The 27,610-nt window shown below is 42.8% G+C and overlaps 1 protein-coding gene across 1 annotated transcript; it reads right to left on the bottom strand.

Moving 5' to 3' along the window:
* Positions 1 to 11,105: 11,105 nt before the first annotated feature.
* Positions 11,106 to 22,090, bottom strand: nfil3-2 (nuclear factor, interleukin 3 regulated, member 2). Its single transcript, XM_072693759.1, has 2 exons — positions 21,859 to 22,090; positions 11,106 to 15,389 (listed from the first exon to the last, which is right to left on the bottom strand). The coding sequence occupies exon 2, from the start codon at positions 14,731 to 14,733 to the stop codon at positions 13,027 to 13,029; it is 1,707 nt and encodes a 568-aa protein (XP_072549860.1). The 5' UTR covers positions 14,734 to 15,389; positions 21,859 to 22,090; the 3' UTR covers positions 11,106 to 13,026.
* Positions 22,091 to 27,610: the final 5,520 nt, after the last annotated feature.

Genomic DNA, 27,610 nt, shown 5'->3' with positions numbered 1-27,610 from the left:
GGCGTAGGCCCGTCATCAGCCCAGGTCTTGCAACATCAGGACTCTTGCAGATCCTGCCAAACTTAGAGGCAGGGGGCGGAGCCTACCCCTGGGCAGTCATCGGGACCAAATTGGTGGGTGGAAAGGAGGTAGAGACGTTAAACACAGATGGAGGCTGGTGATTGGCTGAAGAAAGATTACGCTGCATTAAAGTCTTATCTTTAACTTTCGCTAGAGCTTTCTTTACTTACATACACAGTAGCATTTTGGGATATGATTTTTTTTGGTTATATCGTTCAGCCCTACTTTCCATGCATGGTTCCTTTTACATGTGAGAGTGAATAATCCTTTAAGGTTAAATAAGCTCTAGCATTAGCCCATTCGGTTATGTGAAGGTCCACGCTCCAAGGCTTATTACACTATTAGACATATTATTCATTAACTATAAGGACTTCTGTAGAAACTGGTAGGGCTATTTTCTGGTAAAATGTGATTCAGTGGGTCATTACATTTATTTATTCAGTGCAGAAACAGGCATTTACATGGAAACAAAAAGAAATGATGTGCTGGGGGCTGATATTTGGGCAGTTATTTTTTGCATATAAAACCTGAGACATTGTTTATGTTGTCTCCTTACCAGCCATGAGTCAGCCTTACGGAAAGATTAAACAGCAGATCGTTCTGTACATGCTATTCAGCACAGCTATCAAGTTCAAGGAAGCAACCTCCTTCACAGGAACATGATGTTGTAATGACTCACCTGTTCCAAAACCGGCTGTGCTATTTTCCACTTATTGTCATGGTCTATCAAACCTTCCGCAAACAGTTAGAAACCAAGAGAGACTGTTGCAACACACCACACGTTGTGCGATTAAATACTTGAAGGTACAGTCTGTGGTTTTGACTCAGAGATAGGGGAGAAAAAACAATGTATACAGAATGTTCTGAGACTCTACTGTCACTGCTTCATGATAGTGCAATCAGATTAGATTTAAATCATAACCAAACCAAATCTCCTCTTCTCCAGACCAACAAACAAATCAATGTGGGCCATATTTCTGATAGTATTTATTCAGTCAGTTGTTTCAATGTGCTTTGAGGGAGGAAAAAAAATCTATTAACTGGAGTTAACTGGTTTTATCGTATGGTGGCTTTGAGGCCTTCGTACTGGCTGAAGGTGGGTTTCATGCTGGCTCACTGTGGGCTGGAGAGGGACACAGCAGTGATTCTGGACAGCTTTCATATGTTGCACAACACTGCGGTCTCTGCTGTGGAGGATCACCCCTTGCCAAAACACACACTAACATGCACACACACACACACACACACACAAATAAAAAAAGAGGACCAAGAATATAGGGAGAGATGTTTGCCATGTCTTTGTTAAAAGTCTTGTTTTGCCTGTGTCTACAATTCTACCTTTGTAGCTTTGCAAATATGCAAATATGATGCTTATTAAAGCATCAGGAATGAATACCATAACTGACAGACCCTTTTTTCTCCTGAAAAGTTGGGAAGTTTTAAAGATGTCATGATGGACACGATACCCTCCAAGATGAATGGAAATGACTTGATTAGACAGTTCAGAACGGTTCCAGCAATTAAGGCCCTGTCCACCTGGCATTAACATGCATTCTGGGTGATCTCATCAATAGTGGCCAGCACAAAGTATAGGTGTAAACGTGGTACAATGTGTCGCGAGGTTCGAATGATCGCACTGTAATCCAATCACTGAAACCACATTCGGAGGCGGTTAGAGCCGCATACAACCACATTATTGTTGTAGTGTGATTGCCAAAGGTCCTCGATGCGATTTACTCGACAGCAAAGCACCACCCATATCAACCGTCTCACTGCCCTAGCGGGAAAATGCAAAAATCTCAAACAGCCCGCACTGGAACTTGAGCAAGCACTCGCTATCCATTTTGGAGTCAAAAGCAGCAAGTGGCCAAAGGAAATGCATATTAATGCCAGGTGTGAGTGGGGCCTGAGAAAACCAGTACAAGTGTGGTGAACAGAAGAGTATTTTTGAATGCACATGATGTCAGACCTTGAGGTGAATGGGCTGCAAGAGCAAAAAGACCACGTCAGGTTCCACTTCTGTCAGCCTAGAACAGAAAGCTGAGGCTGCAGTGGCTGAGCCATACAGATGGTAGGAATCCATAAACCCAATCTGCCCCCATGTCAACAGTCCAGGCTGGTAGAGGTAGTATAATGGTGGGGGAATGTTTTCTTGGTGCACTTTGGGCCTTTGGGAGTGTTGCTGACCATGTGCCTCCCATTATGGCCATAATTTACCCATCTTCTAACAGCTACTTCCAGCATGATTAGGCACCACATCACAAAGCAGAAGTATCTTAAACTGGTTGCTTGAACATGACGATGAGTTCAGTATTCTTCAGAGGCCTCTGAATCCAGTAGAATATGTTATGGAATGAATCCAGGAGAATGCCTTCAGGATGTTGTGGAATGACAGATTCAGAGCGTGAAGGTGCTCCTGAAAAATCTGCAGGAATTGTGTGACTCAAGCATGTCGACCTGGACCAGAATCTCAAAGGCATGTTTCCAACATCTTGTGGAATCCATGGAATGAACACTTGAGGCTGTTTTGGGAGCAAAGGGAGGTCCTACCCAGTATTATGTATGGATTTATGGACTTCAATTGGTCCCCCAATGTCCACAACTTTTAAACATTGCTAGAGGCTACACTGATCAGCATATAATTCATGTCAACAGGTCTCAAAAAAGTGCTTTGAATCTTTATGGTTCAATGGTGTCAAGTGTTTTCACATGGATAACATGAATTACATCACACAAATCTTGCCAATAGAAGTAAACTGACAGATACAGGTTGCTTTTTTTAATGTAATGCTTCATTCACTCCTTTGGAGCCATGTACATTCAAAGCATGGCTTATTCCAGCATGGATGTTGTTTTCCATTGAAGTCTTGCTTTTAGAATTTCTCTGTGAAACATTTCAATTGACCCCACCATCTCTCACCAGCACAGGACTACTGTTAAACGCAAGAGCTTGTTAATAGCAGGAAGTGAAAATTGCTGTTTATGGCTCGCTGCTTGTGGAGTAGAAAACGAGGTTGTGTCAATAGCGCGGGGAAGGGCCGCATTATGCTTCCATGTGTTTGCATGCGTGTTTTTGCATTGGTGGGTGGAGCAGTTTGGATTGGTGATAGGTATCTTTGCCTATGCTTGTATAAAGCAGGCCAGATAATGCTGCAGTAGCTCTTTCTGTGGGAGAAGAACCATCGCTTCCTAGTCCCTGCATTACATCAGCTTGAAGAGCTGAGGCAGAGTTTGGAAGCTCTAAGCTTTACACTGTAAGCGTCTGGGAGTTATCTCAAAGGCCTGTGTCTCTGGCTTTTCTCAGCTGTCAGTGAACAGAAAATGGCAGCGACGCTGCTGCCTGTACCACAAAGCCTCTGAAACCGTCTGAAGCCTGCCAGTGGTGCAGAGGATCAATGTGGTTCAAGATTTGATCTTGGTTGGAGGTAGATACAGGAATGTGTAGAGGTTATAGGCACTAAAATACATTATTTAAAACCATGTGTTTATCAAAGCATGCTTTCAGATTTCAGCCAGTGCACGGAATGCGTTCAGGACTACTAGCAGCTCACCTGATATAACATCATTAAGCACTGATTTACCAAACCAGGTATATAAAGGGAGCCTTTTTAAATAACACAGTGCCGTAAAATCTGTCATTTTTGTATGGATGCTATTTGTATGATTTCTAATAATATAATATCATATTAGATTATCAGCTCTGCATGAGCCTAATTGTGTTTGTTTAGAGGTGCCTAAACCTTTGCACAGTACTATATTTATACACTACCAGTCAAAGATTTTAGAATACCCCCTATTTTTCAGTTTATTTTAGACACAGAAGCACTATAAGTCCAGTTCATTACCTAAAATGGTACATAGTGACCTGTGACCTCATATGGTACCAAGGTAAGCAGTTAAGCATCAGGGCAGAGTGGTCTGGAACAGGAAGCAGACTCAGAAGACAGTTTTCTGAGAGTCAACAGCTTGTGTGATAGGCGGCTCACATGACGCACCCAGTAGCATAGCTTCACACTGGGCCAAGTCTCAGCTTCAGTCTCTTCTATGAAGAGGAGACATGGAGCTGGAGGTTTGGCAGGTGGAGCAGCAGTAGGAAAGTCATTGGAAAGATGGCACACTAAGAAAAGCAGGCTTGCCTGGGCCATCTCCCACACTGCAAGTATATACATACAGATTTATGTATTTGATTTAATGCATTTATTTTCTTGTTGCTGTGATTGTGAGCTATACTGCCAACACCGGTTCCTTGCAAGCGATATCTTACTTAGTAAAGTCTGATTTCCCTCTGTAATCAGATTCTCTTTGTCTGACTGCAGTTCCCTTTGTTTCTGTCTGTCTGTGTCTGCCTCTCTGTCCGGCGGCGCTGTCCTGCTCCACTGACCTGCTGCCCCAGGCGGACGGGAGCAAGCCAGGTAATCTGAGATCCCCCTCCACGCTCCAAAACTTTCCTCCACACAAGCCTCTTTTTGTGATGCACCACCTCTCCCTCTCTCTCTCTCTCTCTCTCTCTCTCTCTCTCTCTCGTTCTTTCATTCTTCTACTCACCCTCCTTCCACCCCATCCCTCGCTTCCTCCACCCTCCCTTCCACGCTGACCTACTTTTCTACTGACCTGTTTATGCAGGCTCCCGGGCGCTCCAATCAAATCCGAGGGAAAAAAGGGGAAGCGCAGCAGAATCCTGTCGTTGCCAGCACTCTCGTTGGGGAATGTCACCTTGCCGATGCTGCAGATGCTGTGGCAACTGTGGCCAGAGCTCTGCAGAGTTAGGGGTGCCGTGAGGCGTATAGGTGAACAAAAGAGGGTCGCATTCCTGAGTGTTCTTTACATGTGCCGGAAAGGTTGACTGATGTGTCAACTTCAAAGACTTTTTTTTTGCATATGAATCCCTCTCACAAGCATACATGCATGCACACACACACACACACACACACACACACACATCCTTGTTATTTTAAGCATGACCTCATTCTATACGTGGGAATAAAGGATTAGAGAATGGAAGCATGTCCCAATAAGAACTAGTCTCGCTCTCTCTCTCTCTCTCTCTCTCTTTTTCTGTCTCACTTTCTCTTTGTTTTCCTCCTCTATTCCCGTCTTTACTTCCCTCTTTGCCGGTCATCTCTCTGTCTCTCTATCTCTCTCTCCCCGTACTCCTTTTATGCCCCTCTCTCTGTGTCTCTCTGTTGCTACCTCTCTCTCCCCTCTCTCTCTTTTTATGCCCTATTTTCTACGTCTGTCTCTCTCTTTTGCTTGCTCTCTCTGTCTTTCTCTCTTTTATTACTCTCTTTGTCACTACCTCTCTCCCTCCTCTCTTTGCCCTCCCTCTCTCTGTTTTCATATCTGTCTCTGTTTCTATTCCCCCCTTCTCTCTCTCTCTCTCTCTCTCTCTCTCTCTCTTTTTTTCTCTCATTTCATATCTCTCTCACTCTGTTTCTACCTCTCTTCCCCCTTTTCATCTCTCTCTATTTCTCTCTCTCTCTCTCTCTCTCTCTCTCTCTCTCTCTCCCTGAATCAAACTTGTTATGTCGAGGTCTGCTTCTAGGCGTGTGTGACCGCGTTCTAGTTCAGATTGTGTGATTGTGTAATATTCCCTGTGGTGACAGGTGATCCGGCCTATGGTTTCGATTTTACAAGCATGCCTTCCGGAGGGACGGAATGTAATTTCTCGGAGGTTCAGAACTTTTTGTTTGAAGTCTAGATTTCCGGACGCTCTGTTCTCAGGCACCTGTTGGCTTAGATTTTGGCAATGCTTTGACGAGTCATTACACACCCAGCCAGTTCTGCAGCTAAGTCTGTTGTCGCAGAGGAAACAAGGCCAGAAGGTTGTGTAACATCCTCATTTATTCTCTGGCCTCTGCAGATAGCTCGCTCTCTGTGGTTCATTAACTCCACCATGGAGCCGAACCTGACCTCCTCCTCCTCCTCTGCAGTTAGAACTCAACGTACTGGCACACTGGCCGCAACCTTCATTTGCCTGCTCTCCAAGGCCAGCAGGCCAGTGTTAAAGTTATATATGTATATAATGTATAGTTTATAGTATATATCATTTTATTTTACATATATTCCTCATTTCAGAATTCCTCTTTAAGAAATGACTCCCCCACCTCACCCCATTTGCCTTGATGTCAATTTTGCACATTTCACCTCTCAAGCATATTTCTCTCAAGCTACTTTTTAAGATGTTACCTGGTGCCGAGACCTTCACTTTAATAATTAAACTAATTTTGTTTCTTATTAAATGAAAAAAAAGGTTCTTCAAAGTCCAGAATTTATAGACAGGCCTGTATGTGTTTTATATATATGCTGTACATCATTGTTGTCAAAAAAAAAAACTTGTATCTCCATTTGTTGCTATTATTAAAATGAAACTATTTTAAACGTTTGGCATATTAATAATAATAATATGCTAAAATGCATTGAAATAAATCCTTTATATGTTTACATTGAATATAAGCACTATTTCCTTCTCTTGTAAAGTTGTTATTTTGGAGATACAAGGTCTAATACATATTTTTTCTTCATTTTTTAAAACATTAGTTTATTATGATATCATAGTGTATAGCATGCTATTTAGTATATTTACCTATTTTAACTGTTGCTAAAAATAAGTTCATACATTAGGACATAACCAATCAGCTACTTGTTACTCTACAACGTCTACAGTTACTGTATATACTATACTATTGTCTGTTTATAGCCTGTAATTAATCCAAATCTTTTTCTGATGCATTCAAATGCTCAGTGCTGACAATACCGTTGCTATGGCTGAGAAGAGTGTGACATATCACATGTATCACGATAACAAGAACACATTGTTGTATTTCCCTTATTACTGCTAAGGACAGTACACAAGTAAAGTAAAGAAACGAGAAGGAGTCACATTGATTCACTCAACCATATTCTACTGTATTTCATTCTGTTCCCCCTTGAGTGATGAATCAGTCTTTGTGGTATAGTAACATGCTGCAATCTGCTTCCTTTTGGCTTGTATTGAGCTATACTTTGCATACTGATCCTGGTGTATGGGTATATTAACTTCACATGCTTGGGTGTGCAGTAATGTGTGTTTGTCTTGCGCAAGAATTAGTGCAAACTCATTGTGTGTGTGTGTGTGTGTGTGTGTGTGTGTGTGAACGTGTGTCTGCGTACGTGTGCCACGGCACTGCTGGGTTGAGTTTAGCAGCAGGCTGAGTAAGTAGGGCAGTGTTACATCAGTGAAGTAAGCACGCAGCAGCAGTTCTGGGACAATGTGTGTCAGTGTGTCAGCGATGTCTCGACTTAGGGCTCAGAACAGAATGCACGGCCTAAACCGCAGCGCTTCGCCTGTACAGGAATGCTGCCCTGTTGCAGATTAACAGCATTCCGGCATTCTGGTTTCCATAGTGTGTTTAGCTTAAGGAACCATTTCATGTTCAAGAAACCATTTCATTAAGTTTAGATGTGAGGAGGATACCGTATGACCTTACATTATGTAAGGCCTTATATGCTCAAATTTCCACAACAGTCTTCTAACTTTACAAAGCACAGTTAACCTTATTCTGTCATGCTCTCTTTTAAAAAAGAGCTTATTTCACTGGTGTCCAGTGGAAACCATGTATCTCCATTTTTGTCCGTTTTTAGTTTTGTCCATGGTTTGAAACCTGTAGCTGCTCTGTTCACAGTGTGAGTGATTCTGGATGAACAGACTAGTATAACAATGCTCTAAATGACTTGAAATAACCCCTTATTTTACATTGTCTTCCATTCAAAATTAACAACATTTTTGCCTTCCTCTAAAGTCCCCATTTTGACCATACACGTTTTTCATTGGTCAGCAATGAAATGGTTCTTGTGAAGAACCGAACCTTTTAAAGGTCTTCAGAAGTCACTCCTGGACTGGACTAAAGTTGCTTCTAAGCTGAGCTTAATGACTTTTCTGACCTGGCTCTATCTAAATGTAATAGACACGTCATCCTGACTGGACTGCAGCTAAGTAAATGGTTGCGATTCGCTGGAAACAGCCTCACTCTCTCCCAATCAGAGCTTGGACTTGGTCCTTTATGGATATAACAAACATGAACAGTCTACAGCTCGAATGAATGGTGCTAATGAAGCTAATGTCAATGGTGTAATGTAGTTGGAACACTCTGGAAGGCATGTTATGACCCCCATTTTACCCCCCCGACCCCATGTGTTTTGGTGTGTGGGTAGATAATCAATAAAAAAAAAAACGTTTCAACACTTGATTTAAAGATTCTGGACCAGTTTAAAGGTTCTTCACACTCAAAAAACTTGGATTTTGAAGCACCTGCTATTCAACCCACAAACCTCTACTTACTATCATAGAGAACACCATGTTGTTATGATGTACACATCATGGACACTCTAACCGTTCATACGCAGTTCTATGACCAGCAATCAAACTGAAAAATCTGAATAAAATGAGACTCTTCGTTATATCTGGTGAAATGGAACCCAACAAATCAAGAAAGGTCCAGACGATGAGTGCGTGTGAGAGAAAGTAGGTTGAAGAAAGGAAGAAGGAGAAAATGAAGAGCAAGACAGCGCCTTTACAGACGAGATGCACGCAACAGCCTTCAGCCTTGTTCTTGTCCATGATGTGACAACGAGAGAAGCTGCTGCTCAGGTAATCCGGATGATCAAAGAGGAAAACACTTCCCATTAAGTTACTTCTGTCTTGTTTGGCTCTAGTATATTTCAGTATGACAACTCCGATGCAGGAGATGCTCCTTTTAACATCTTGTAAAAGCTGAGAACTGGTTCTATTTTTGCTGAACTGAAATGAGAGCTAGTGTGTGCGTCGAAGGAGGACCAGAGGTGGAGTCCAGACTTCAGTCTTGGTTCCTCTCAAGGTTTCTTCCTCTCGCTCTGACTGCGTTTTGCTTGCCCCTGTGGCTTGCTTAAAGGCGGCTTTGTAACAAAGCCCATTGTGAAAATTGCTACACAAAGACATTTGGAAAAATGGTTAATTAAAAAGTATGCATAATGTTTAGAAGACCCTTTCCTCAAGATTGGGAGATTGTCACTGTAGACATGGTTTGGGTAGGGTAGGTATTGTGTGTATTAATTCAAATACCAAATAATCCAAATAATCAATTTTACCTGAAATCAAAAAATGCCATATTTCCTTTCTATCTAAAGAAGACACGATTTTTACAAAGAATAAGTTTTTTTGTTACATGCAAATTTATACTTTTTATACAATTTGTTTGCAAATAGTGTTTTCCATTGATGGCACTTGGGTCTAGTAGATATTCAGTAGTGTTAGCAGATTACTATTATAGTCTTGTCTGCCTTTTGGAAGCAGTGTGTCACTAAGACATTTCCATTCATGGCATTTAGCTGACACTCTTATCCAGAGCGACTTATAAGGTTACTCATATTACAGAGAAGGGCCAACCTCCTGTGTTAGGAGTCTTGCCCAAGACTCTTATTGGTGTGGTGCAGTGTAGTCACCAAGACCAGGAATCGAACCCCAGTCTCACATGGTGTGGAAGCTTACTGGCAGGTAGTGGTGTTATCTGTTGCGCCACACCAACTCTAACAGGTAAGAGTAAACATGCTCTTGACTTAACTGTTTACTTTTGCCTTTAAGCTTGTGTTTTGAACAACAACAACAACAACAACAACAACAATATATATATATATATATATATATATATATATATAGTTTCAGAAAATGTGCTTTGGCTATTGTAAATGACTTTACATTTGTAATAACAGTAAATAACAATAGGACACAGTGTCACTGATGCAAAGCACCAATGATGAGTGAGTGAGTGAATGAGTTATAAGCCAGATCAAGGCCGTAGTCACTATATATATTGGTCCCAGCGTTTCCATCTGTTATTAATGGAGCACTTATTATTGTCATACCGTACCACCATACCTGCACTTCACTTCAGCAAAGTCTTTGTAGCTAGCTGTCTAGTCTCTGACTTGCATGTGAAAGTAGTGTTAACATCATTAATTGTGGTTATTGTGGAAATACATAATGCTGTGATTTGCTAAAACATGTCTGTAGTTGTATGAAGTGAAAACAGGCCGGTTTGTGAGAGCTAAAGCAACTATCCATCACTAATAATGCTAACTATCATGGCCAAGTTACCTGGAAGATTAACTAGCCACACATTTATGCGGCATCAGACAGTGGTCACGGGCATATTCAGATATCATAACAGTAATGCCTTTATTTCGTTGTATTTGTTAGAAAACCTACATGAGGTCTGAGTAAAGTGGTGATCATTGTAGTGATGCATTTATAAGATGTAGAGAGTAGCTTCAAATATAATTTAATTATAAATACTTCTTTGGCAATCTCAGGAAAGCAGTAGGATAATGAGTACAAGCAGGCCTGCCAACTCTCCTGCACTGGCTGGGAGACTCAATTCAGGAGTAGTTCAGTCCGATCTCAGGCAACATGCTAAAGTAAGCTCACAGAACATAAGACCAATGTCTTATATATCATATTACATAATAACCGTGCCATTATTTCTCATCCATTGTATGCCACTGTTATACGGACTGGCTGCGTATGTCAGCTAGAGTATCTATTTCTGCGTTTCACCTGCTGTTCCAGATTGAGACAAAAGACTGGTCTGGTGATTCTGCTGGTTAAAGATTCCCAGTGTTCTGTCATGTTTCTTGAACCAGAACCCACAGATCTGGACCTATGAACCCTACGGCTGTCAATCTGGAATGTGGGAGTGCTGTGTTCTGCTCGAACATTTAGCACAAAGTTGGTAGAAGGGTGGACTAAAATGGACAGTAACAGACGAAATGATGCATGTGATTAATTTGTTAGGTTACTGTAGCTACTTGTGAGCTATGAGTGTAAAATTGTGTCAGTCCAATACCTACACCCCACCCTGTGCAATAGGCCTGATTGCTATTGCTCCTTCTGCACTGCAGAGCAACACTGTAACTTGTCTGAGCTAACAAGTACATTAAAACCCTAAATCAATAAAGTTTACACACTAAAACTGAAGCTTAGACCAAATTTAAAGACAGGATTACTGCCATTAAAAAAAGACAATGTTCAGAAGTTCAGAAAAGCAACATCCTTTTTATTTATTTAATTTTTTTTTTGTCATTTTTGAAATGCACCCATCCTCTTTTATGAATATTAGTGTTTTTACATCATGTATCCATTTCAACAGCAGTGCTGCTGCCTGCTCCACAACTACACACTCATCTCGCTTGATTTTTTTTTTCTTTTTCATGAAACCATCAGCAAAAAACACAAACATCACTGATTTAATACACATTGAAAGATCGAGGGAGGAAAGCTCAGGAAGGGGGATAGGGGTGGGATTGGGGGTGCCAATACATACCACGGTAAACAAGAGAAAAGGAAACACAGGACAACACTTTGCCCAAAGAAAATACATTGAATTAAAGAGGAACTTTAAAAAAAGCACAGAATACAGTGTTGTCCAGGGTAGGAGAAACTTTACATTTATACATAAGTGCCGTATGTCAGACATGACATGTAGACTTGACTTAAAAAATGAACAACAGGAGGCGAGGGCGCTGTTACTCACACCGGAAAAGAAATTCCAAATAATTTAGATTGTCTTGCATAGGAATACTTCCAATGGACCTTGTTTATTTACTCTGATGCACAGAGCTATGTGTAGGGCTCTAACCAGAGACGGCATCCCTGCAGATTCTGGGAAAATGCAACATCAGCTAGCTGAAGGGCTTAACTGAAGATTTGAAGGGCAGTGGGTCAAATTCATAGCTGCAAACAACAGCTTCCTCATGCTGATGTAAGTAGGATACCACTTCCATAAACCTAAGCTTAGGAGAGCAAGATTTTCTCGTTGGACAGTTTAAATACATTATTGTTTATTTACATTTTATTTATTTTTTACAATATTCTATAAATAAATTTTGAGTTAATGGACATGCTTTACCTCCGCGGCTATAAAAGAACACACCTACAAAAAGGGAAAGAAGTAAGCGGATAAGCCTTGACAGTACTAATCCTCAACATAGCTCAATTTTTTTTTCTATTCAGGATTTTGGGGCATTTTGATTTTCTTAAAAAAAAAAAAAAAGGTAAGTTGCTGAAAACATTGAGAACTTTCAAAGTAACGATACAAAAATGAACAAACAAAATATCAGTTACCTTAAGTGGCATCTCAACAACAACAGTAAACACAATGATACTGTACAGTATTTCTGACAATGACAAATCTGTGAGCCTTCTGAATCCTCTCTGCCCTTTTACAGTCTTTTTTTTCTCCTTTTTTTCAACGATGTTTTTGTTTTCTTCTTAAAATATATATTTATATGTCATATTTATATCACAGTAATATACAAACCAAGTGCTTGGACAAAAGAAAGCGGTCGTTGGGGTTGTGACTACGTTTGGTGGAACGGAAACAGGGAAGATGAGACGAAGGTAGGGTAGAGGTATGGAATTTAAAGCCGTCATATTTCTTTGGTCAAGGTAATGCTCCCAGAATGCTCAGGTGTTTGGTATAATTCCTGGAGAACGGCCACCTGCTGATTTGGTGTGAAAATGGACACAAATCATTAGGGGCACTAAAAGTTCTATATGTACAATTAGTAAGTGGGTTACAATGCCTTGCAGATTGATATTGCCATGTTTTCTGATAAACTGACATCATGTTGTAAGATGAATATGGGACACAAGTGAAGTGTTCATTCTTGCCTCTCATTTGTTTTCAAATGTGACTCTGTTGTTATGGGAACAGATGCAGAGAGAGCAGTCTTTACAGTATAATACAGTGCACCCATAAGTTCTGCCCTCCATTTGGTATTGACATCACCATTGTCTATGTCTCTGCCTTCCATTGAAGGTGGGAAGAGTCTAAAGGATAATGCCAGTGACTTGGAATTGGGAAAAGGGGAGTTGATATAGTCTCTCAAGGCATTGGAATAACTCCAAGACATACAAAGGACGGCCTACGACAGTTCCCATGGTGTCCTTTACTCTTAGTCATGCCTCTTATTCCTACTGTTGCGCACACTAGGATCTTTCTTCCCACAATCCATCCTTCTGTCCTCTGCTGGGCTGGCCTGCAGGCAGAACTCCGTGTTTGCCTGACTCTCCCTCTCTGTACCAATCTGAAGCTGCTGGCTTGCCTGAGCCAAGGCCAGGTAAGGGTGTTGAGGTAACGGGTGGGCAGTTGGTGATTCCTGACCTGCTGTCCCACCGTTACTCAAAGCTCGGTGCTTGAGGCGCAGTTTGTGTGGTAGTGCTGTGCCTTTAACCTCTGCTTGGCTGTCTCTGCTTTGGCCTTGTGGGGAGGAGTTTGGCCCTCCCGCCAGAGGAGATTGCTGGTGGTAGCTACCTGTGTCAGAGCTAGATGAAGACGGGCACTCGTCATCGGTGGATGCGTCTTTGTCAGAGCTGCGGGGATCACCGTCACTCGAGGAGCTGTCCTTTCCGGAGTGACCCTGGTAATAGCCTTCATTCCTGGGTCCTCCTTCATAGGTCAGAACTGGAGGCTCCTCATCTAGTGGGCTGTGAAAGGAGAGATGGTACAGCTGTGTTTCATCACCCTCCTCTTGCCTGTGGAGAAGGTCTGGTGCCATGGCATCACCTTTCTGAGTATCAAGGGATAGTCGCTGGTGTTGGACCATGTATGCTTGATGTTCTGTTGCCTCTCCATCTGTGTACTCATGAGGAGGAGAGTCTAAAGTCTTCCTCTCAAGCTGTTTGGTCACCTCTGCTAGGCTTTCAGTGCTTCCAGTAGGTCCCTCTGTAGAATGGGGCAGGTTCTGTGGCAGTTTCTGTTGAGTCATTTCCTGAGGTCTTGAACTCTCCACAGGATATGAGATGCTGCTGGAGCGATACAGGATGACGCTTCTCTGAGCAGTCTGCACTGGAGGCGCAACGGCACTGATTATGGTCTCTTGATGCCGCCGCTGCTGTTGGTGGTTGTGATATCCTGTCTGAAAGTTATGCTGGTGGTGTGACGTCGGTAACTCGCGATGGACGTTGAACATGACTTGCGTGGACGTGCCATTCGCAATTTCCATCTCTAGGCCTGCCCCTTCCTGCTTGATGTCGTAGCTCATCGGCTCTGGACTGTCACGGGAGGAGCCATCAGACATGTCTGAAAGAGACCCTCGTGGGGAGTACTTTACTAACTGGGGACGTCCATCCCCTCGGCCGGACAGTTCAGTCTCTGAAGAATCAGAGTTCATCATCACTTGAGAACTACTAGAGTAGCCACTAGGATAGAAACAACTGGAAGAATTAGACGAGCCCCCAGAAGCTCCGCTGACTGCTCCTCCAATCTGCTGGCTCTTTTCCATGTAGGAGGCTGCACTGATGAGGCCAAACCGAAGTTTCAGCTGCAAGAGTTCTGTTTTTAGGCGAACATTCTCATCATTCAGTGCAATAACTCTGTTCTCTAGGACCATGTCATTGAGACGCCGCTTTTCCCGAGAGCGCTTAGCTGCCTCGTTGTTCTTGCGACGCTTCTCCCAGTAGGAAGCATCCTTCTTTTCATCAGAAATAAACTCGCGCTTGCGCCGGCAGGTCATGTTGGGCTTGGATTTCAAACTGCGGGCCGGGCGAGGGTTGCTCTCGGGTGAAGGGAGAGTGGTGTTGTAGCCTGAGAAAGTTTCCAGGTTCTCTACGGTTTTGCTTGTACTACAGTTGGTTGGGATTTGTGAGCTTAAGCTTTCCATTGTTCCTCAGTGGGATCCAGTTTGAAAGCTTGTTTTCTACCACTAGAAACGCTTAGTGATAGGAATCCAAGGGATGGGGTAAAGGGGAAAGGTGACTTTAAGATCTCCCTCCTTTTAGGAGCCTTGAGAATGACTAGGTAGCTGGATCGGCAAACACTTCATGAGGTGTCTTAGCTTCAGGAAGGGTGAACCTCATTGATTTCGTTGGTGATCCTGTAACCCTGGATAATGTCTTTGTTGTTTCAAGTGTCCAGATTGGCTAAAAAGATTAAGAAGAGGTGAGCCTCTGTGACAGTTTCCTGCATTTAATTATCGTCCGAGGGCCTCAGTGTGGACAGCGTTCCACCCCTCGCAAGGCTAAGCAAGCCGACACACAGCGAGCGAGACAAAGCCAAACGGGATGGGAAATGTAGAAAAATTCTTGACGTCTGGAGAATGTGACACAATTAGCTTAGAGCCTCCCAGACCCCTTGTCTTTGTTTGTTTTCAGTTGTTCTTCCTTTTTTTCAGTGGGGCTGTGTCAAGCTGTCAGAGATGTGCCCCAATGCTCCAGGCGTATTGCAGGATGTAGGTCACTCAGTCTGTCTCAGCTTGTCAGCCTCTTGGGGAGGGGTGCAGCCTCTCTCTGAACCTCCAGCTGGCTGTGCGATAAAAGGCTGCGGACACAAAAGGGAAAAAAGTAGATCTGTTAATCCCTCGAGAGCAGAAGAAGCACTCGATCTTCAAATACTTCAAGAAATCGTTTATTTTTAAGTTTTCCTGAGGAAAAAAAAAACACTCCATGCCTCCCTGTATGTCTGAAGAATCAAAGGTTTTAGGAATGGAATGTATTACTGTGTCTCCCTCATATCCCTTTGCTTCATCCTGCGCTTAGCATGTCTGGCTTTAGTTGGATGGTCACCCATGGCAACCACTGAATAGTCTCTTGTGCCCGGTAACCACTGTCTGACCTCCTTGGCCTTGCTATTGATCTCCTCTGTCTGTGACCCGTGACCTGTGATCTCTGTCTAGATGCGGCCTATTATGATGTAATGGCAACAATAGAGAACAGGTCCAGGCCCACAGTGTCTAACTTTTAATACAGGTCCTATTCTAATCTGTTTGCAGTCAGACGTGCTACATGCCGCAACTCCACTTTACTTAGAATGAAAGCTTAGGCTTTTTTTTTTACACACCAACTGTTAATGCTTGCAGCATTAATCACTCTTTGTGCAGAATTCCCCTTGCAGGGGACTGAGAGCTCTGTAATCATAACGGCATGTCTGGCAAGCATCAGCGACGAGCGCATGATTTGTTTTTACATTCTGAAACGCTAGCCCATATTACATCATTGAGGGTGAGGGAACCAGAGCGGGGCAAGAGTAGGAGCTTTTGAAACATTAACATGTATGTTACATCTTCTCTACTTTGGCTACAGGGGTGGAACGGTCTGCTGAACAGATCTGGGATGTGGTCACCGTAATAGAGCTTACAGGTGCGACCATATAGGGTTTCCTCTGTATCTGGGTCATGAGCTAGATTCCAGAACAGTTAAGCACAAAAAATGAAATAAATAAATAAATATAACCAGACTGTTGTGTGGTTATTTTCTGTGGGTAAATCTCTAAAGTACTATCTGATAGTGAAAACTATATGGGTTTAACAAAGAGCAGAACAAGAACTGCATTGATAAATGAGGTCAAGATAAATAGAGGTCAAACAAAAAAGGCTAGGCAGGTCACAAAGCACGCTTTGGGTTTTGGAGAGCTTCATTATATAGGTCAAGTCTACGGAAGGGGGAGGGCAAGGGAATGTTGTGTAGGCTTAGCTAGGACACAGGGGTGGTCCCAAGGTACAACGTGCTGTTTCCTGAGCTGATAATGTTCTAAAACAGGTTGAAATGTGCCTGGAGGAAGCTGTTTTTTTGTGTGCGTTATGTTTTGGTCAGCGTAGCTCCAAAGGTCTGGTATATTTTCAGATGGACAGGCTAAGAGCTCATGTGACAGATGGAGCTTTGGTGATATTTAGCTGATGAATTTAATATGGGGCTCCTCATTTAATATGGTGCCCTGCAGTGCACTCGGGCGGTTTAATTTAATAACACTTGAGACGTCAGAGGGTAGGCATCACAATGCAGCACTTGTGTGGAGAGTGAAGGAATTTTCTTGGGATTTTTCCTTGTGTGCTTCCTAGAAGACATCATTAAGAGTCAAAAACACTAGAGAGGCTGCACTTTTATTTTTGGATTAGATCACTGCCAGGTAAAGCTAGTGTTATATTTACTGATTCTGGCTTTACAAAGATTACAGATTAGTACATTTTAATATCTATTAACTCCTGTTTTGTCCACACCCCCCCCAACCAGCAATTTGTGTTTTCCCCACTGATCACGTGTTATCAACACTGAGCAGTAGAATTTTGGATTAGGTACATGCCTCTTTTGTCTTCTATACACATCTTTTAATCATGAGGGTATTTTCAACCATTCCAATAGTGAGACAATATTCTTTGCAACTGTTTACTGCATAATCTCATGACTTGAGAGCTGTTTGTACCTCTAAGTTCTATTCTTGTCCAATAATTTGGGCAATATTATATTACATAACCACAGGCACCCACAGATATCTCTAATGGGGTTCAAAATTGAACTTGTCCCAGGTCCCAAAAAGTGTGAAATCTGTCTATGAAAATCTAGAACTGGAAATGAACGTAAGCCCAAAAACCTCCTCAGCTTCGGACTAATCAGGTCATTTTCTAAAGAACTTTCCCAATTACTGTCGGAATGCTCACCACTGAGAGAAGCCAATTAGGCTGATGCCACATGTTCAGAAACAGTCAGACAAGGTTCATGCACTCGTTAATGCAATATTGAAAGGTTAGTGCTCTGGGACCTCAGAAATGTGCTTTTTTGGAGCTCAGGGGGAAAGAAAGAGAGACTTTCTTGCCTGCTGGCCCACTGACCCAGAAACCGGGCAGCGCGTGAGGCAATGCTGGCTTCTTTCCCTGCGCTCAAATATAGGTCAGGAGTACTTCGGCAAGAGCTGGAGCAAGAGAAAGAGAGAGGGTGGGGGGACAGAGAATTAGCTAAAAATAGAGGGAGGTGAGAAAAGGATTGAGGGAGAATGAGACGAAGGAGGAGACAGACAAAGACGGATGCAGCGAGGGGAGAAAATGCGGTGCATGGATCTTTAGAGGGTCAGAAGAGAACCTTGAATGGCAGCAATTCTAACAAAGACACCACACTACTATCTGCATGGATATGCATATCTACAAAAAAACAAGGGTCAAACCCAAAATGAGCTGTTTCTATTTGCAAGAGATGATACAGATAATCTTCACTTTTTTACTTTTTACTTTAAATAAGACAATTATAATTAAAAAAATAATAATGCCACTAATCAAACTGTTTAGGAGGCCTCTTCCATTTTTAGTAGTAAATACTATTTTGTGCTCATTTCAGCCCAAAGTATCAGAATGCCTAAACTGTAATGTTTAACAGATTCAGCTTGTGCAAACAACTGGATCACGTGGATCAGTACTGTACTGGATTCGTAGCATGAGCTCCCTCCAGATATGACAAACAGCACAGGCAGAGAAAAGCGAGCTAAAAGGAAGAGACTGACGTCACTGATATGAATCAGATTCGTGTTTATCTCTCCAGTATCTTCTGAGGGCTGCAGTCATGAGTAACTCTGACTCCTCATCAATGCAGGATATTAATCGTATTCTGCTGATATTCTCAAAGGTCCTCCGAGAATGAGTACAATCATATGCTATTAAAAGTGACGTTAGCAGATCCTTGAGATAATATGTGGGAGAGAAAAAAATTGCTTAGTCTCTTTAATATGCAATCTCCAGGTGTTTGCAAGTTTTTTTGACCCACTTATTAATAACTATCAAACATTGTATTTGTACTTTGTACTATTTTTTTTTATTTTTTTATTCGTGAAAAATACATTAACCGTTTATCATTTATAATAATTATTATTCGTAGCAAGTAGTTGTATTAATTTCTAAATATATAATTATACATAATTAAACACATACGTCACACGCATATATTAGAATATAAATAAATACTATGTCATTAATAATAATGAACATTAACTATTACTACAATATTGCATAAAAATATTATAATAATGCATAAATTCCTATTAAATTATGAAACGGTTCAAACAATATGTCCACTTGTCTGTCATACACGCAGGAGAAAATGCTTACTTGTGAGTTTGGGCGAGGCATGGAAACTATAATTCAGCTCAAATGTTTGGTGCACGTGTTGCTTCGGGGTTGTTTTAAGTAATGGAAATAGCAGAGGACGACGGTGGTGCAGGGTTTCAGCCAAGCGACTGACCCCTGGGGTCGAATAATGTTTGCCATGTGTGTGTGTGCGCGCGAGGGGGGGATTCTTTTCTCCCCGAAATTCCCCGCCTTAGCTTATCTTCCCAAGAAAAAGGGTGGTGAATCTCGGACAGCCGGGCGCTGATCCAGGCCCTTCTATAAACACACACTCGTATCACCCTCGACTCACTCGAACAAGGGAAAAAAAAAAGCACGCGGTCTGTCCCAGTCCATGTGTTCCTCAGTCACATGCGCTCCCTTGCCCTACAAAACTCGGTAATTTGCCTCTCCCTCTAAGCCACATTGGCACAATAACGACGCGCCTCCTCCTCCGCAGGCTTTTATTTTTTTCCTCATCACCTCCGTGCCAAGAAATCCCGAGAAAGCCAGGATCTATCCCGCGGAGCACAGAGTCAGTAAAGTCAAGTTCACGGCCATGTACGTTAGGTCAAACAGGGGCACAGACGGACTAACCTACTCGTCTGTAGCTCTTTCTAAACATAGCATGGGTTACAGAGAACAGCAGCGCTGTGTGTTCATATGATCGGCGGCTTTCCCCGGTTTAATCTGATCGCTGTCTTATCTTGTATAAAATGTTTGGTGTGCTTCAGCAGGACTCGCTCTTTTCCCTCGTTGTGTGAATCTTCTTTGTTATGGCGGCGCGGGTTTATTTTGGTGGGGCTGGCTGTATCGCTCCTGTTCCCTCCCTCTGACTAATATGACCTACATTCAGCGATCGCGCTGGCGCGGGCGCGCGCACGCACGCACACGCACAAACGGGGTGAACCCAAACCCCACTTCGGCGATGTGCACCACAACACTGGGGGGTTTCCGCCGATTGCATCATCTTTTTTTTTTTTTTTACTGTGGCGATAGATGTAGACATAGATGCACACAAAGCAGCCGATGTTTATTCCGGCAGAGCGAAAGGTGTCGTATTGCGTAACTAGCCAGCTCGGTTGTTTGCCCGGAGTGTAATCGCCCTGTGCATCGCTGACGTAATGACTTTGGGTTTAGTAGCTCTGACAAGACAGCCTGCAACTTTACGAAAGCAGTGCATTTCCTTCATTTTCTCTCTTTATTCGCTTCGCTGCTTTTCGTGAAAGCATTAGCTAGATCACTAAAAAAAAAAGAAAAAAAGATGGCATTAGCAGCTTTCACTATTCACTGGTAGCACGGTGCACCCGTCTGCATACAGAGAAAGCCGCTCCGGTAACGTTTTCGCATTAGAAGCAAGATTGCTCAAAGAAAATGAGCTACTTGGCTAAATTTAGCCGGCTATTTTGGTCGTAAAAGCACAGAAAGGGCACCAGCAGGCTCCCCTACAGCCCTAGCCTACGTTCACCGTGACGTTAGCTACGTTGTTCAGTGTTTACATCGCGTGCTGTAGCTGAGCACAGCGCACGAGTACGCAGCCCTTTTTTTATATAAAGAAAATAAAAACGAGAAATGAGAAAATATAAAGAAATCAAGCAGAATAAGGCTGGAACTAAGCGAGAAGGTAGTGAAGTGTAAATAGTTCAAAGGGAGCTTGAGGAGAAAAACAAGGAATAATTAACAAAACACCACCTAATACCAAGCTACTGGAATAGTTACAGTTTCAGATGTGGTGTAAAACACATTGTAATATGAAAAAAATGATCATAATAATAATAATTGGCACAACAATTGCGTCTTTTACATACATATGGAGAGTCCGGTGTGTTTAAACTGTGGCGTTAGCATGTGGACGTTCAAGTAGGCTGCCTCTTTTGGCTGAGTAGACTAGGCAGTGTAACTTTAGCGTGTAACGTTACGGGCTAACAAAACACATTATCTAAGAACATCCATGTGCTTTTCAGTAGCATAACAGTCCCAATTCCCTGTTAGATACACTACAATAGCTTAAACCTACTATTTTCAATGCTAGCTGTACTTAAAAATTCTGGGCTTGCTTGCTAGCTAACTTCTGCCCAGGTCCAAGTCAAAGAGGCTTTGGCTGCGTCCCAATCGTATACTATACTATCATGCGTAAAAAAGGAACACCCCTATTAGAAGTGCCCTTTATTGGTGCCGTACGTATATTTTTCGCAGTGTGTGGTTTTGAACAGTGTTAGGTAGTCACGTACTCCCGCGGCTGTGGCAGGAAAGGGTTAATGGGGTTAGACTCGGCAAACATAAACACCCGCGTTAACCTCTACGGAGACCGGGCCACACGTGACGGACAGAAGTGTGTCCGCGGCTCCCTCCTCGGCACGGCTGCCATATGGAGAGGTGTCACGGACACTCTCGGTTTGTTGCACACGTTAGAACCAAGTCTGGTCTGAGCGGATAAGCTTTTGATGATCACGAACATTAGCCAGCTAGCTGAGAACAGTGTAAAACAGCAGAAGCGAGGAAAGCCCCGTATAGCTGCAAGCAACACAGTAACGCAGGCGCATGGCCAGCAGCTCACTGTCTCATGCAGGACCGTGCTGTTAGCAGCAGGTCCGGCACAGAAACACAGAGCCCTAGGGTGAAGGGAGTGGGAGTGAAAGCCTCGCCTTGGCATGGAGGGGGTGAAAAAAAAAGGCACGGAGGGCAAGTGCTAGCTAGATTTCCAATCCAATGAGGGCACGTAACCAGGCAGCCACAAACAAAAGCGCGGAGTGCCTGACTCTGCACGCACGCTGCTGTCTATGAAATCTGAACAGCGATGTCGAGCAGCGCGTGCAATTGTTGGTCCATGATTTCAGAGCCAGGAACCCGGCGCGTGCCGACTGACCCACCAAAACGCGCGCATCTGCGCAATTATTAAACAAAGTTAATAAACGTACAACTTACCGTGGATGCTTCACCACGCTAGTATCCAAACCAGTGATCCGTCTGTAGCTAGCTCGGCTCCTTCTTACGAGAGCGGAGGACGCTTTGATAAGGGCTTCAGCGCTCAGCACACGCTCGTGGCTCGTACCTCGTATGCAGGCATGGGTTTCAGTGGCTCCTCTGTATTTTGGTTCCTCGTGTTATGTTGTTGAACCGCTCCAGTGTGCTCCCTCCCTCCCTCCCTTGCTTCTGCCTGCCTGTCTCCAAATGTATGTTAGTAGGTCACTCGTTGCATAACAGGACGCTTTGGGTGCCTAGTCACGTTTTCGTAGTCTCTCTCTCTCTCTCTCTCTCTCTCTCGCATTCTCGAGCCCCGTTGCAGCGACAGGAGCAGAGGGAGGGAGGGAGGGACTAGGCACCAGGCCAGATGATTAGATGCAGGGTGAAGATGCACATAACACGGTTAGAGGAGAGATAGAGAGAGAGAGACATAAAAGCCTAGAAAACGAGCGCGAGAAGACATTTTTAGAAAGGAGCCCTCAGCAGAAGATATAAAAAGAAGCAGTTGAAACAAAAGGGAATGAGTGGGGAGCCATAATATGGAGGCACGCATGGCCTAAATACATGTTAGACACGTGGGCTTGGGACCTGAAGGTCATCGGTACATTGTCCAGGGGTGATGCTCCTACCTCAACGTTCACTGGTGCTGATCACTGGTGCCCTCAGTTGCTCACTGGGCTCCAAGTTGCCCCCCCCCCCCTCCCCCACTACAGTGTGAGTGTGTGTTCACTGCCACGGATGAGGTTAAATTCCACAGTATTTCCTTTCCTACTAATAGCCTCATTTGTATAGCACTTTTAATACAGACGAGGTTATAATGTATTCATATATTATGTTATATTATATTGCTGACTTATTGGTGTAGCGTGGCCTGCCAGAGAGTCAGGATCTTGTCTGCCGTGGGGAAGGCGGTGTTGCTACCCACTACACTGCACCGACTTCATAATATACATGAATGCATCTGTATATTTACACAAACACTGTGAAAGTAAGTCGTACATCACACAGCATGTTGAGGTGCTTGGATGGCATGGATGTTCTTGTTAGAGCTTAACTTAACTTAATTTGTACAGTGATTCAGTAAATAAATAATGGAGGACCACCCCATCCCTAAAAACAAATAAGCTGCGGTCTCAGACCATCTGCATGGAGGGTGAAGAGCCCGGCTTGTCTGCATTGCCTAATTGTCTCCTTAAACATCAGGTTACACGTGGATGGAGAAACACATTTGGGATATTATTGCATATTTTTTCCGCAGGGCGGAGTGTGTTGGCAGATGATTGAGCATGCCGCAGCTTAATGTATCTGAAAACTCCACATAAAGTAGTCAGCTGATCTGTCTGGTGTCTGTCTGGTGTCTGTCTGGTGATGCTAATTTAGGCACCAGAAATATCCACAGGCTTTGCTATGGCAAATTATACCACATGCAGCAACAAGACCGTTATTACTCCTTCATTACTCCTTTGGGCAAGACACTGGATGATTAAATCTTTTGTAAATCTTCCCATGATGTGACTCATGAGTGTCTGTCAGGAAAATGACTAATGATAAGTAACGCTCCGTCCCAAAATTACAGGCAGTCCAGTGCCACGTCAGCACCAAGACGATGGGTTTACTTCGAACTGGACTGTACTGAGGCTATGCTTGTTGCCATATTCAGCGTTGAATCATTACAGGACATGTAATCAGACATACATCAGAACATGACATATAAGCATTGGACATTTTTTTTCCAATATGTGCAGCATGGTGGGGCAGCAGTTGGTGGGTGTGCCGCATAGCTCCAGAGGCTCCAGTGTGTGAGGACTTTGGTATTTTCAGCCGATGTCCACGTGGGTTTCCCCCACCCAGGAAGCATTTCCGTCTTACGAACAGTGATTCCAGATAGGCTCCAGACCCGCCATGACCCTGACCTTAAAGGAGAAGGTAAAGAGATGGATTGATGTTATATTAGGCAGAGTTACAATTTTGCTAATTAAAATGACTGACAAAGTGTGTCTGATATTAAAACTCTACAAGAAAAGCAAACTTTAATGTAAATAAAATTAAATATTAATAAGTTTGATTTGTTTGGCTCGTTTTGGGCCACATGGTGTAAAAGAACACCTCCAGAAATAAACCCCATATTTCTTTGTTCATTTTGTTTCTCATGTTTCCTTTGTTGCTTCCTTCACATCTGTCTTTCCCGTCCAGCCTTCCTCTGTCTAATGCAGCCAAAAATGAATTTTCAGTGATCGACGGATCGTCATCTTCTTTTGCCCGTGAACGGCATCGTTCTGCAAGGCGGCAGCAGAGGCGCCGGCCTTGAACTTGCCACCCCCCCCCCCCCCCCCTTTCTGCCAGGGCACTCCCAACCCCCCCTTTCGCACCCCACCCAACCCCACCCAGCTTCAGTGGAGAGCAGTTCCCATGGCAACTGTCGCACTGCCTGCCTAGCAACAGGCGCAGTCTCCTGCCGAATAGCAGCGGGGCAGGGAGGGGGGGTGGTGGAGTGGGGTGAGGGGGCAGAAGGGGTGAAAAGGCTCAGGACTGCGGCGTGTGTGCTTGAACGGGGGGCTGTGGGAGAAGGGCTTTATTAAAACGAGCTCTTTTGGCTCATTCATTGCCAGGCACCCCACGGCCGCCTAATTTGCTTAGGGGTCAGGATACTCTCTCCAGTTGGAGGAGGCTAATAGATTTTGCCCAGTAGCATGAAAAGAGCATAGGTCTTTTCAAGGTGGCTTAGATTAGGGCTCATATTAGGATGAGGACATTTCGGGAGAGCATGGGCTTTTCATATTCGCCAACAGGAACACGATAGCGTACAAGGGTTTTGCTAATCAGCCATGTAGGCCTATTGTTGTGCCGATATCAAGAGAAATGGAAAGGCATGTTCTGATGTTCTGATAAGGGTCAGGGCAGCGTAGTAGAGTGCTGTGACATTCATTCTTGGCTTTCAGTTTCTTCTTTCGCTAATGAGGTTTTATTAGAGCAGACGTTGGCAAAAACAGGCCTCTTGGTTTCGTTTTCTAGAAAGGTGAAAGGTGAGGTTTAGAAGCGTGTTGACAATAGATAGATCTGTACAGTCACGTCGCCATATTGCAGTTGGTGTCATGCCCATGTTAGGAGCTCTGGGTTAAAGTGCTTTTGCTCAGTGGGAGAAATTAATAGGATGTTTGAGAATAGCTATATGAGTCGCATCCTGTGTAAAACCAAAAAATCCCACACACAATATGTTTTGCCATATTTTTTCCTCTGAATCTTATTGGACACCCTGAATTACAAGGTTGTTAACAAAATATGAAATGTCTCATATTATAACTACCTCTAAAATACCTCATGCAAACCAGCAGGTTTTGTCATTTAGGGATGGTAGCTGGTGCTGCTAATGTTATCTTATTGTCGTCATTTCAGTGCACAGGAGTGTCCATGTGCTCTTAGCTTGGACATAGCATTATTTTGACTTGTTAACAGGGTTGTAATTCAAAGGATCCAGTGACATTCAGGAGAAAAATGTACAGTATCATGGCAGCCAATCATTTTTCTCAAAGGGAAACCCAGCTTTGGCCAGCATTACATTTTTCACTGTATGTTGTCTGTCTTACGGTCATAGCAACAGCTCAAGCTGCAATAACTGTAAGCCTGACCAAATATGGGTTTAAAATGTACACTAAATGGACGAAAGTATTGGGACACCTACTCATTCATTGTTTTTTCTCAAATCAAGGGTATCAGGAAGAGTTTATCCTGCTTTTGTTGGAGTCTCTACGGTCCAGGGAAGGCTTTCTACTAGATCTTGAAGCATTGCTATTGTTTTAGGAGCGTAAGTGAGGTCAGGATGTTGGATGATCACCACCCCACTTCATCCTCAACTCATCCCAAAAGTATTGACAACGCAGTTCCACTGCTACACAACCCCTGACATTATGCATGGTGCCAGAAGGGTCCAGAGAGTCTTATTCTACTGGCAATACTTTTCTTTATCTGAACACATTCAATAGAAGGGGTGTCCACAAACATTAGGAAATATACTGTATCATAGGCAAGGCCTAGGAGAGATTCGTGCTGGAGATATTCCATAAAGCTGACGTGTACAAAGTGACATTAAAATCCCACATGACGCACACACACTGCATTACATCACTGTTTCAATGATGAGCCTCTCATCAAGGAGAGATCAAATTGACACGTCGTTGCTGCCCTCTTGTGGATGAGGACAGTTTTGCAGAAGTAAATGCATCACCAGTGGTATGTGTATTATGTTAATTCAGCTACACGTAGATGTGGAAGATTTGCTACTTTCCAGAATGTTCTTAACTAAGAATGCTTTAATGGAGTGTATGTAGTATTATAATGTAAAGAACATTTACTGTTTTATTCATTAGCCATCTTTTTTCTGATTGTACGTGTCACTTGGGTAAAACTCTCATGGACTTGCACCTTCCTTCTCCTTTTACTTCTGCTTTTAAAGTATATTTGTAAAGCATGTTCCAATCTTCAGATGAGGGTCAGGGCTGCATAGTAGGGATCTGTGAAAATCAGCTTTGTCTTTATTATTTCTTCTTATTTCATGTTTATTAATGCAGGCGTTGGCAAAAACATCTGACTCTTGATGTCATTTTATATATATAAAACGTTTTGGAGGTAAATTGAAAAAGGAACGCTGAAATAGGTGAGGTTTCTTTTGCGCTCTGAGGTAAACAAAAAATCACGCCTTTGTGTCCTATAGCAAACTAATGTTTCACACTGTTTGTATACCTACCTACATTCTTCCTCTGAAGGTCTGTACATTTAATTGTTAAATGTATATTTGTGGGAATTATTTTTTTTAATTACATTTTGTATTGGTTTAATTGTTATCTTTGAAACTGCATACACTGCATTGTGACTGGTCACACCATTGAACCCTGAAGTATACCACTTTACTTTAGAACAAAAAGTAAAATATCTAACATCTAACTAATCTAGCATCTAACAAAGTACAGTTTCTATGCTATTAGATGCTAACTGTCATTTTGTCTGCACTTCTTTTTAGAGATGCTACTTTTGAGATGCTAAGTCGTTTATAAAAAGTAACTTTTAAACAAGGACTCAAGGCATTTTTACAAGACAACTATTTTGGTAGGCTTTGTTTTTTTTTTAGGTTAAGGCAACTTTGTTACCTCCTTTGGACAGTTTCTGATGCAGACAGCAATGTCCTACTAGACTTTTAATTGGTCGTACTAATCATTTTATTGTAGACAGACTGTCAAATGTATGAATAAATGAATACATAAAGTAAAATAAGTAAATAAACAAAATGAACTAGCTTTAATTATATTCTCAGCAGATGATTCACAGCAACGGTAAAAAGTGGATGCATTGAATTGACTTGATTCATTGATTCACTAGGATCATTTCGACATAAATAAAATCAAATATGTTCGTGCAATTATTGCCAAAGGCCCAAAGCATCATTTGATCCCACACTCTGTTTTATAGGCTTTTTAATTGCAGGGTTGAGTTGTAAATAATAAAAATAATAGTAATAATAGTAATCCGAAGCTGTCCTGCACATGGAGTACCTGTCTCTGAGCCGCTGTGTAATTAAAACCTTTCCATGAGAAAATATGCCGAATATACTGGTGCATGAGACCATACAACAGCCAGGGAAAAAAATGATTCATCAGGCCTTAAACTTTAACTGCAACTTGAGTAATATATGAGCCCCAACCTGTCTGGACCACACCACCTG

Source organism: Salminus brasiliensis, chromosome 12 (assembly GCF_030463535.1).
Source record: "Salminus brasiliensis chromosome 12, fSalBra1.hap2, whole genome shotgun sequence".
Classification (NCBI taxonomy): domain Eukaryota; kingdom Metazoa; phylum Chordata; class Actinopteri; order Characiformes; family Bryconidae; genus Salminus; species Salminus brasiliensis.
Note: the sequence above shows the minus strand (reverse complement) of the source record. Positions and strands in the feature narration are given on the sequence as shown.